The 12893-nt window shown below is 39.0% G+C and overlaps 1 protein-coding gene across 1 annotated transcript; it reads left to right on the top strand.

Moving 5' to 3' along the window:
• Positions 1–3014: 3014 nt before the first annotated feature.
• Positions 3015–4553, top strand: LOC127102024 (uncharacterized). Its single transcript, XM_051039442.1, has 2 exons — positions 3015–3886; positions 3935–4553. The coding sequence occupies exons 1-2, from the start codon at positions 3015–3017 to the stop codon at positions 4551–4553; spliced, it is 1491 nt and encodes a 496-aa protein (XP_050895399.1).
• Positions 4554–12893: the final 8340 nt, after the last annotated feature.

Genomic DNA, 12893 nt, shown 5'->3' with positions numbered 1-12893 from the left:
AATTTTGATGGGTATTGATTTGACCATCGAGGACATGAAATATTTATAAACACTATAAGTAAATAAATGACAAAATTAGTAATAAGTAAATATCAATAATAATAATAACAATAAATTAATTGGTAGGTAAATTAACAATAATATTAAATTACTCAATTAATATTAATCAACTATATTAAATAGTTATTTTTAATTTTAAAGTTATAATTTAATAACATATAATTATACAATTAAATATTCATTTTGTCATTTAAAGAAAATCAAGTAACGATAATATTCGGCAAAAAAACTACAATAATAATTAATTTGATTTCAGAATATTGATTTCATTTTGGAATGATAAGATTGCAACAACAATAAAATAACGGTAATATTTTTTAGTAGTATAAATAGAGTTTAGTACGAAATTACTTATAGGAACATGAAAGTAGCTGTATTATGGATTGTAATTAGGGTAATTAAGTAATTATGGTGGTAATTAACTTTTATATATTAAAAGTAGATTAACAAGCTACACAAGGGGACAAAACCAAAACTTCTTAGGAAGTGAGCTTAAGTAATGACATAAAGTCTTTGTCAATGTCATTATGCATAAAATTGAAAATTATTAGTTATTGACATGAAATAAATGGTAGTTAACGAGTCCACACAACATTGATTTCCCTAAATATATGAATAACCACAAAATATCCATGTCATGGATACATAATTTGACCACCTAGATCTTAATTTCCAAGAAACAAGCCTAAAATTAGTGAAAGTTTTCACCATGATAGTTGAGTCGGATTTGATCCAAAGATTGATTCACTTTCTCTCCATAGCATGCTTCACTATAGTCATGGTTATAGACAATTCGGCAAGTAAAGCATTGTCATCGCCCAAGAAGTTTGCAAAGCTACCCATGAGAACCGTTGCCTCGTTTCTAAAGATTCATCCACAAGAATAAGAAAGTGCAACACTTATAGCAAATTTGTTTATGTTGCATTTAATCCAACCTCTATTCAGAGGTTGCCAAAGAATATTGATGGTTTTTCTGACTTTAGGGAGATGAATAGAGATGTTAAACTTCTTCAGGATGCAAAAATTATCGATCGAAAAGTTAGAGGTTTCGCTGGTAGATTCCCTACTAAGGTGGTAGCAGCAGCTATAAAGGTAACACACGATTTCCATTGAATAAACCTGTCAGTAGATTGTTAACTGGAGATTTCGATAAATAGTTGAAGTTCTTTGGAAATGTTGCATTTTGGAGAATAAATAAAAAATGATTGTGTTGAAGCTGTTTGTTGAATTCTTTTCTTGGGTGAACAAATCTTTATGGTCGAAGCCTGAGACTTAGAAGATTTTTGGATTTCCACAAAGCTCTCTTCGACGTAGGCGTTTTGACAGAGTCGAAGCTTCAAGCGGGAAGATTTGAAATTTAAACGAAACAGTTTTGTCAGACCAACATGTGGAAACATCTGAGACATGCAACGCTTGAAAATGTCGAACGTGGCAGTCATCTATGTAGAGACTGTTAGGGTCGAATTGTTATAAATAGGGGTCTTAGTTTTAGATTTCAAGGGTGTGTTCAAACAGATATACAGAAATTCACAAAATATACTCGAAGTACCAGAGCGAGAGAAAAGAGTTTTACGCTGAAAATGTATGTATGAAGAACACCATAAATTTCATTCATATTATCTATTTCATGCAAGTCATTTAAATTAAAGTTATTCACTGCCTTTTATTCCGTGAAATTGCCCTTAATTTCAGTATTTTATCATCATTTTTACTTTTGCATTTACATTTCGCCAAGTCTTCATTTCCAGTACTTTCTCGAAACTTAAAGCATTTACTTCGAGTCACTTATCTTTACCCTTTCCAAGTATTTTCGTTATCTTTAAAAAAACCTTTTACTACAAAGTTACCGTCATTTACTTTGTTCATAAAGTCATAAGTGTCGTTTAGAATTATTGTCAAAACACTTTTCGTTATCCATAAACCAGAAACAAACTTAACCATGAGTCAAATCACCGTAATGATAGTTCTTGAGACACATGTCCTAGGATCAATCTAGTCGATCCTGTAAGTTACCAAAAACATATAAATTTGGAAGACTAGCGGTTGTTTATCAGAAATCACTAGTAAACAAATTGGCACGCCCAGTGGGACAGTGTCAAAAGAATTGTTAATTACAATAGTTTGCTTTACTTTTGCAATACAAAATTGTTGTTATTCTTTTGGTTTAAAAATTAGTGTTGTATGATCCTTAGAAGTGGTGGGATAGCCAACAATTCGCAACCTATAACCAACAGAAAAAACGCAAAAAAGATGGTTAATACAACCAGTCAAGGGGAATAATTCCCTCCCCATGGAACAGGCACAATCGAAGCAAATTCTATTGATGTATCCACTGAGATCCCTAGTGCACAGGCCATACCAACATCTGGATCCATGGCCTTGCATAATTCGACAACAATTCCTATTCTATCAGGCGTAGCAGACAATCCTGCAATTTCAACCCCTAGGCCACCAGGATTCGAGAACTTTAGGCCTTTGAGAGAATACCCATATGGAATGCCATCTACTGTCATGGCAGGACTTCAAAACAATTCTTCCATATATACTCAACCACACAATACGGTTATTTCTCCAATTCAAAATTCTGGATCTGGCATGAACCATGTAGGTCGAAATACCCAATCACAAGGAGTCCCCACCCTATTACCTACCCTTACAACGAATAACCAGGCAGCTTTTAGACAACAAATGGATGCCAGTAACCATGATATGGTAGGAGTTCTGGCCAGAGAAATGAATACCATTTTTCTCCCCTGATACAGAATGTGAATAGGACTAACACTGACAATGCCCAAACATACCAACAACTGTCAGTGCAGATGGGACGCATAGCAGATTTCCTAGGCGCCCCACAGTCTTCTGTTCGACGCAGGCCAAACCAGGTTATAATCTAGGGAGAAGAACCAACTATAAATCAGGTTCGACCACCAAGGCAAACCCCTGACGAAAGAGTCATGGGGGCAAGATTGGAACAACAGCCAATTCGACGGGAAGTCCCTAAAGAACAACCTAGGAGAGTGATAATGGTTAATAGAGACCAGGATGCAGACGAAGTAATTCATAGGGTCAGGCGGGAAAACATGATGGAAAATGACTTAACTAGTATGATAGAGAGAATCATGACCCATAATGGTCTGAATACAGGACTTCGACGACCAAATTATTCCTCCCCTTTATCAGAATATGTACTACAAACAGAATTACCAAGGGGTTGTAAAATCCCTAAGTTCACCAAATTCCCAGGGGACACTAGTGAATCCATTATAGAGCACATAGCCAGGTACATGACTGAGGCAGGGGATTTGGCGAACAGTGAGAACCTAAGGATGAAATATTTCCCAAGTTCTTTAACAAAGAACGCCTTCACGTGGTTTACAACTTTGCCACCAAATTCCATAGATGCTTGGCCCCAGTTGGAAAGATTGTTTCATGAACAATTCTACATGGGCCAAACTAAGATAAGTCTTAAGGAATTAGCCAACATCAAAAGAAATTTCACCGAACCTATAGATGATTATTTGAATAAGTTCCGTTTGTTGAAATCTAGATGCTTTACAATAGTGCCTGAACACGAGTTGGTCGAAATGGCCGCTGGAGGTTTAAACTATTCCATCAGGAAAAAGTTAGATACCCAGCATCTAAGAGACATGGCCCAATTAGCAGATAGGGTTCGACAGGTCGAACGCTTAAAATCTGAAAAGGCCAGAGCAAATAAGAATTATAAGAAAGAGAGGGTTGCTTATGTCGAATTCGAAGACGGAGAGCCTGAAATCTCTGATGACCCTTATGGTCTTGAGGAATTCGAAGTGGATTTGGCTGAATTAAAGTAAGCACCACCTTATGCCTGCAAATTACTTACACCTTCGAATGGCAGGAACCCTGTCGAAACTGAAAAGAATGATAGATTTCCCAAAAAGACTTACACATTTGATGTTACCAAATGTGACGAGATCTTCAATTTATTAGTAAAAGATGGCCAAATGATAGTGTCTCCTAATACCAAAATTCCTCCGTTAGAACAACGAAAGAAAAGAGGCTTCTGTAAATATCACAATTTTTTAGGCCATAAAACCTCACAATGCTTTCTTTTCGGGGATCTTATTCAGAATGCAATCAGGGATGGCCGCCTCAAGTTCGCTGACAAAGGAAAGAACCAGATGAAGGTTGATGTTGATCCCCTCAACATTGCTGAGACAAACTATGTTGAACCTGTCGAAATCGACATGATTGACGTATGGGAAGTGGAGGCTGTAAAGGCAACAAGAATTGAAGGCTATGCGCCGGATGGAAAGCAGGCTACTGATTGCCTATATAATGATGTTTCCTTTGGAATCTCTGTCAAAGGTAAACAGGTTGCTAACGTCGAACCAAGGGCCACTGAAGGTCTCAAGGGGAGAGCATCTAAGGCTACTGAGGGCCTAAGAAAGAAATTCGAGGAAATTTCAATCACTGATGGCGCCAGTCTAGGTGTCAACATGGTGGATCTGAAATAACCCCCCCCCCCCCCCCCATAAATGGAGGAAGTGGAGAAATGTCTGAAGATGGAGCAAGAGGGGGTGAAGTTTGGTTATCCCAAAGCCAATGAAAGCCTACGTGAATACCTTTGGAGATGTCACAAAAGAAATTCTGACATGTTGCTGTGCCCAAGGTGCAGCATCAGGATATGTCGAAGGGTGGCTGAGGATTATGAAAGATGGCAACGAACAAAGACTGAGAGAAATTGGAGGAAGGAAAGCCAATTACAGAAGGTGTATCCCACGCCAGGAGAAAGCCTTCTTGGTTTCATTGTGTGTTGCTACAAGTATGAAACAGAATGCTTGATGTGTCCCAGGTGTGGGGCAGTGTACAACAGAGAATTAGCTGAAGCATTAAAAAGAATCCCATATGACCAAGGTTGGGACGGACATGGAGGTAACCCAAACATGTATAGCTTCGACAAGAGGGGAGCACCTAGGAGGCCAGACAACCCTCACCCAAGGGCGAAAAGAGTTATGTTTAAACTGCCAGCAGAAGTCCCTGAGGACAAATGGACTTAGGCGGGACCAAAGAAAGGAAAGTGGAGAAGTTTTGAGGATGGAGGAAGAACCTCTTGGGCTTATAGAAAACAGTTTTAGGCATCCAAGAGAGAGGCTATCATGCTAGAGAACTACAAAGGAAAGAATCATATGTCAAGATCCCAGTGGAGAAGACATCAGAGTTTGAGGAAGGATGAAAGAGAGATGAATCTAAAAGAGACTGGAGAATCCAGCAGCGTCAAGGTTCCCCCAAATGTCATGGATTCGACCAAACCACCTGTAGGAAGGAAGTTGTTTCCAGATGAAAACATAAGTCAGAAAGTTCAGAAGGAACAAGTAAGAGAGGAGGAAATGCTCACTGACGACTTCGAGTCCGACGGAGTGTCTTCTGTTAATATGAATTGCAATGTAGTCTCAGTCCTGCCATATGAATATAACCAGGAGACGGAGGTTGAAGATAATGAGGAAGCGGATGTTGTGGAGATGGTGAAGCACAAACCAATGTGCTACTATGTTCTCAACAACAGCGTTGTCGAATAGCAGAATACTCTTTTTGAAAGGCCTCACCAAGGGATGCAGAGTCACCTCAAGCCCCTATACACTAGGGCCAAGGTTGGACATGTGGGGGTGAATAAAGTTTTGGTGGACGGAGGAGCAGGAGTGAATTTGATGCCCCAATTCATGTTAAAGAAGATAGGTATGTTCGACACTGATGTCAAACCTCACAATATGGTATTGTCAAATTACGAGGGTAAGGTAGGACAGACTCTGGGTGTCATACAAGTGGATCTGACTGTTGGTTCAATCACAAGACCAACAATGTTCATGGTAATACCCGCGAAGGCAAATTACAACTTACTACTAGGAAGAGAATGGATACATGGAATAGGGGTAGTCCATTCGACCATGCATCAGAGGATATCCATCTGGAGAGAAGATTGTGTGGTAGAGAATGTTGAAGCTGACCAAAGTTACTTCATGACAGAAATAAACCATGCAGACAAGAGAAACTTCGACAGGAACTTGGCTCACATAGGACCATGCCACCCAGTGGAAGAAGGCTACGCCCCAAATAAAAATGCCTTGTACTTCTTGACTCTTCATCCCAATGGCTTTCAGTGGGATAGGGAGATTATGGGAGACCCATAAGAAGGGGAATCGTCTGAAATACGACCAACAGGCTGGGATGAAGACCTGTACTATGACTGAGTCTTCTTTTCTCAAAAAGATTTCGGCCTACATGGCTGAGAACAAAAGACAAGCGGCTCTCGAAGAGAATGAAGATGGCGTCGAAAGAGCCATTTATTATCTTAGTAGGGTTTTAAATGATGCAAAAACTAGATACACTTCAATAGAAAAGTTGTGTCTTTGTTTGCATTTCTCTTGTACTAAACTCAAGTATTATATAAAACCTATTGATTTATACGTCTCTTCACATTTTGATGTCATCAAGTATATGTTATCTAAGCCAATAATGCACAGTCGAATTGACAAATGGGCTTTAGCACTCACTGAATACTCTTTAACCTTTATGCCCTTAAGGGCAATAAAGGGACAAATAGTATCATACTTTATTGTAGACCATGCAGTGGTCGAAAATCCTCAACTTCAAGTTGAGTTGAAACCTTGGAAATTATTCTTCGACGGTTCCACTCATAAGGATGGAAGTAGGGTTGGGATCATGTTAATTTCTCCTGACGGAATTCCAACAAAACTCAAATATAGAATTGAAGGTCCCCTTTGTTCTAACAACGAAGCAGAATATGAAGCCCTTATTGTAGGACTTAAGGCTTTGTTGGAATTGGGGGCAACTAGGGTTGAAATTAAAGGAGACTCAGAATTAGTAATCAAGCAATTGGTGAAGGAGTACAAATGTATAAAAGAAAATTTGATTATGTACTTCGTCATTGCAAATAGGTTACTCAAAAAATTCGAATATATCGACATAAAACATGTCCCTAGAATAAAAAACCAAGAAGCTAATGACTTAGCACAAATAGCTTCAGGGTATAGAATTTCAAAAGAGAAGCTAGAAGAACTTGTTGAAGTAAGAGGAAAGGCAATGGCTGCCAGATTGTCTCCGACAGATTTGGAAACCAATTAGTTAGGATATGCTAACAAAGAGGAGTTTGAAGTACTGACCATTGATACTTTAATAAATACATATTGGAGGAATTCAATTATTAATTATCTTAAGGACCCTTCGACAGATGCAGAAAGAAAAACCAAGTACAGGGCTTTATCTTATGTTTTGATGGGGAATGAATTATTCAAAAAAAAACCTGAAGGGATCCTGTTGAAATGTTTAGGAGAAAACGAAGCTTACTTGGCATTATCTAGTGTACATAGTGGAGCCTGTGGAGCACACCAGGCAGGCCATAAGATGAAATGGTTGCTTTTCAGATATGGAATGTATTGGCCCACCATGTTAAAGGATTGTATAGAGTTTGCTAAGGCTTGCCAAGAATGTCAAATACATGCAGGACTTCAACATGCTCCTGCAAGTGAGCTTCATACAATTATTAAGCCTTGGCCTTTTAGAGGGTGGGCATTAGATCTAATTGGCGAAATTCGACCCAATTCATCCAAAGGTCAAAGGTACATACTTGTGGGAATTGACTATTTCACTAAATGGGTCGAAGCAGTGCCTTTAGTAAATGTGGAGCAAGAAACTATTATCTAATTCATTCAAAGGCAAATATTATATAGATTTGGAATCCCATAAAGTATAACAACAGATCAAGGATCAGTTTTTACTGGTCGAAAGATGCAAGAGTTTGCAAAGGAAATGGGTTTCAAATTATTAACATCCACACCCTATTACGCTCAAGCCAATGGGCAAGTCGAAACAACCAATAAAGTAATAATTGGTTTAATCAAAAAGCATGTAGGGAAGAAGCCAAAAAATTGGCACAAAATTTTAGATCAAGTACTTTGGGCTTGTCGAACCTCCCCTAAAGAAGCTACTAACACTACACCTTTCCAGCTTACATTTGGACATGATGCAGTATTACATGTCGAAATCTACTTGCAATCAGTGAGAATCCAAAGACAAGGAGAAATTCCATCTGACTTATACTAGGAAATGATGATAAATGAGCTGGTGGATTTGGACGAAGAAAGGTTGCATGCGTTAGAAGTATTAAGAAGACAAAAGGAGAGGGTAGCAAGGGCATACAATAAGAGGGTCAAAGGTAAAACTTTCACTATGAATGATTTAGTTTGGAAAGTTATATTACCTATGGATCGAAAGAATAAAGCATTAGGAAAATGGTCTCCACATTGGGAAGGACCTTTTCAAATTTTAAAAGCCTTTTCAAATAACGCATACGAAATAGAAGAATTAATAGAAGATTGAAGAATCCTAAAAGTAAATGGGAAATACTTAAAGAAGTATAAACCATTTTTGCATGAAGTTAAAATCATAACAACATAGTAAGCAAAGAATTATCAAGGCCAAAATGGTGAAGATATTTAAACTCCAAATTTTTGCCAAAATGTCTTTCATCTTAATCAAATTACAAATAAACAAGAGTCGAATAGAACAAATACAGGCGGAAATCAAAAAGGAATAGTGGCCCTCATCCGATCATACTTTTTCTTCGCCAAGCCAATCTTATACTAAACAGCCGCTTGAACCCCTCTGAGGCGTGCAATATCTTCGTTCATAGCAGTAACCTTTTCGACATGATCTACGCTCTGCTTCGCCAGATCATCAGCTTCAGTACTATCCAAGCCTTGGATAGCAGCCTGCTTCACCTTGGCATCAGAAATCTTCTTCTGCAATATGAGATTCCCAGAGACGTATCGAAGCAGTATAAGTGTCGAATTCTGCTTGGGCTGATTTTCTGGAAGCGGCTAACTCCTCATAAGCTTGTGAAGTTCGAAGGGCATTGTCAAACTCAGTGGCTTGAGATTTTTTAGTTGATAGAAGCTTTGCCTTGGCATCCACTTCCCTATGGTATTCAGCACAAACCTGGTCAATGAGGTTCTGAATGTCGATAAGGGCTTCACCTATATCAGTGGGGCAAGCAGTGATGTTAATCTTGCTTATCAGCTTCGTTATGCTAAAGCTCGCTCCCACATTATTCCTTAATTACTCAAAGAGATCTACATCAAAAACTGCCTTCTTCACCTGCTGAAGGAGTTCGTCATGTGATGCTTCGTTTGCACTAGCACCAAAATGGGTCGAAGCTCCAGAAATGCTTTGCTCTGAAGAAGACTCTCTTTGAGCCATCATTAACCTTACATACTTGAGGGGATCATTTTGTTTTAAAGCTTTTTTCTCCTCCTTAGTAAGTGATATAGGCGAAGTCTGGGTGATGGATGGTCGAACTTTAATTGGATTTGGGACCGTGTCGACGTTGGCATCACCAACTCCAGTTTGATCTCCTTCAGGATCAACTTCTCCCACATTCATGTCTTCATCGTCCTGAAAGTACCCCTCAATCTCATCAGAATCTTGATCATCCTCATCAACATCATTCGAAGTAAACGCAACTCTTGCAGGAGAATTACTAGGAGTATCCTTAGAATCTTCTTTCTCTGTTGAGTCCTTCTCATCAGCATGCTGCAAATCTCTTTTACCATCTTCACCAGGAGAAGAGGTTTCTTGTTCGTTCTGAGCGTTATCTGCTTCGAGGTTTTGGACCCCAGTCGAAGATCCTTTATTTCGGACAACACCGCTGATTGTCGGAGGAGGAGATGGATTCATGCCGCTCGAAGGATCACTCTGATTGGCGGTAGAAATGAGGGGAATGTTGGGTTTGTCCTGAAAGCAAAGTGTTAGAATAAAGTGTAAGTTTGTCGAAAGATAAAACACTCAAGGTCGAAGTCTACCTGTTGAGCCTCAGGATCAGAAGCATTGCTCCCAATATGCTCCAGCGCATCACCACTAGAGGGTTGGGATTGAGTTTTCTTTGGAAGAGGAGGGAGAATGTTGGTTTCGACACCTTGTTGTTTATTTGTTTGGTAAGGGGCAACTGTTGCCTTATTCTTTTTCTGCTTTTTTCTTAAGTGCAGTTGGAGGAGTATCTTCTTCATCATCTTCGACAAGAATTATATTAGCAGTAGAGACTTTTCTTTTCTTGGGCGTCAAAGGGGGCTTGCCACTACCCTGAAAAAGAAAATTATACATAGTTAGAAAAATACGAAAGAGACAAAGAAGTTATTTGATGTAATACCTTTGAACTCTTCTTCATTTTCTCTGGAGCAGCACCAGAAGGCACTCCCTGGCTTGAAGAGGTGGTTGGATTAGAAGCAGTATTCGAACTAGCTTTCGCCGCAGGCTTCTCTTTCTTCGCCACCTTCCTTTCGACAACTAAAGAAGAATGTGAGTTAGTCGAAACATGCAAATGTTTAAAAGATTGGCAAAAAGACGAAAGGGAGTTGTAAAACCAAGTAATCCAAACATTCCACACCTTCACATGTCGGAGAAGTAATTCTCACTGCATCTAATTCGAAGTGAAGAAAGCCTTTGAAATTGTCTAAGGTATGTTTGATTGCAATTACTCTTTTGGCAGGTTTTGTTGGTCATTTTTTATCATGTGAAAAATGTCCCCACATATGAACCAGTCTGGATAAGGGGGGAAAATGACAAAGCAAAATCTGCACTGGGTAAATTTGGAAATTTGGGTTGTTCGCACTCAAAGGCCAAATCATATTTAAATTCAGGTTTTACAGCTTTGAGAGATTTTCTTTTGGCAATTTGCTTTTTGAATTTTTCTTTTAAAATTAGCGCTGCATCACAAACGGTTCAAACAAGGTCCGTTGGGTCATAGACAATTTCAAAGTACTTTTGGAATGCTTGGGTTTCTTCAGAGTGAGTAAGCTTACCCTTGTGGACATTTTCCTGCAAAGGTGAAAAGGCATTCGTTAGACGTTCTTTGATTTCAGTAGTAGAAAACATATTCTGGGAATAGAAATCTGTCCACCAAGTGGCAAAACCATTGGTGGAGTAGAACGACGGTTGGTAGGCTATTAATTGGAATTCAGCAAAATTTGCATGGAATTCTTTGTGGATGGCAATGTCTCGAGCGCTCCATTTAGTCCCTGCACAGCAGATCTCGCGCTTTCGTTTGAATAAAGAAACAGGAATAAGTTGACACAACCCAAATTGTCGAGAGACAAAATTAGGTTGATAAGCCAACAGACACACATGGCTCTTTACTGGTAGGATCCTAGAAACAAGCGGCCTTGAGAAGAGGAAGGCACGCCATATATCTTCGATCTCTGTGTTGGCGTTCTTCACAGCATCTTCGAGAGAGGCAGTAAACCAGGAAGGATCATGGGTTCGACTGGCAAAAGGAGCCATCGAAGGAAGGAAATGGTGACGCTTCGAGAACATCAAGGTGTATTTGGTGAGGGAAGTTTGTAAGTTGTCAACATCATCAACTGGAGTTAGTCGAAGGAGTCTGGTGCCCTTAATGCTTCGATTTATTATCTCTGAGGCACTTTCATCGACGTTTCCTCGTGTTGGCAAAAAGGATTCGAAAATGGCATTAAGCCACAATTGAAGAAGCCAATAAGGCCCAAATAGTAATAAATTGGTACCAGCTTCATACTCCTTTAACTTAGCACTAGCCGATCCTAGACTTTCATACAAACTAGCCAATAAGAGTTCACTCAAACACACTCTTCGACCAGCATACAATTGGTTAGCGAGTGTTAAAAATCTCTTTGCAACTTGCAGAGATTTGCAGCAAAATAAGAACTTGGACAACCATAGACCTAAGAATGCTATATGTTCTATATCAGAAACTTCATCCCCATCAGCATGATACAGATTAATGTAAGTACTGAACGAAGCATTCTTGACGTTGAAGTCAATCAAGTTTTCGCAGTCTTGGTAGGGGTCGAAGGTTTCTCCTGTCGGAGGAAGTCCAGAGATGGCAGCTACGTCGAAAAGCGTATGAGTCATCATTCCACAAGGGAGATGAAAGGTGTTATATGTGCTATCCCAAAAATATAGGCTGGATAATAATAAAGACTGGCAGTAACTAAACCCCAGTTTCGACATCTGGATTAGGTCAAAAATACCCAATTATTTCCAAAATGAAGCTTTCTTCTTCTCAACTTTAGTTAACCAAGCTAGATAGGATTTGTCCAAGGTTGGACAAGACCGAAAGGGTCTGAAACTATCAGTAATAAAATCCAGTTGAAAAGCCTCCCTTTGGACTGGATCCTTATTATTCTTGGAGGAAACGATTTTGTTGGCTATGGATTTGGTATTATGATAATAGGGAAAAAACTTCGCACATTTCTCTAAATGTTCTTCAGAAACTAATGGGCCTAAAAACCCTAAAGCATTTCCAGAAAGTAAGGAAGGAACCATTACCTGAGAAGCAAAAAATGCTTTCTGTTCTTTCATAAGTTTTGGAACAGTGATGTACTCCCGATCCCCAACAGTGATGGTTGTGCTAGTTGGAATGTTCTGAGAAGCAAAACTTTTTGAGGATTCAGCACCTTTAATGTTCTTTGATTGTTTTTGCTGTTTATCAGAAGACATTGTTATGGGTTTTTGGAGATTTTGAAGGATTAGGGTTTTAGGGAAGAAGAAACATTTTCAGAGAGGTTTTAGAAGATGAACTTAGGTTGGAAATGAAGATTTTCATAAAAAGAAAGAAAGAAATGACAAATGAGTTTTTATAGTGTCAACCTACGAAGCTAACTGGTTACGCTTTACCAGGGTAGTGGGTCACGTGGTGGTTTTTCTAAAAAAAGGGTACAGGGATTACTAGTCATTTTCTTGGAAGTTGAAATTCATGATGACAAATAACTGCGCACACGTTCTGATGAGACGTTTTGAAAAAGTTAATC

Source organism: Lathyrus oleraceus, chromosome 7 (assembly GCF_024323335.1).
Source record: "Lathyrus oleraceus cultivar Zhongwan6 chromosome 7, CAAS_Psat_ZW6_1.0, whole genome shotgun sequence".
Classification (NCBI taxonomy): Eukaryota; Viridiplantae; Streptophyta; class Magnoliopsida; order Fabales; family Fabaceae; genus Lathyrus; species Lathyrus oleraceus.
This window is presented reverse-complemented; position numbering and strand designations above follow the sequence as displayed.

Bases quoted from the DNA above. Each gene is read 5' to 3' on its own strand.
- LOC127102024 (XM_051039442.1), top strand. From the start codon at position 3,015: ATGGGGGCAAGATTGGAACAACAGCCAATTCGACGGGAAGTCCCTAAA. The intron at 3,887-3,934 runs GTAAGCACCACC...TTCGAATGGCAG, and splicing joins GTGGATTTGGCTGAATTAAA to GAACCCTGTCGAAACTGAAA.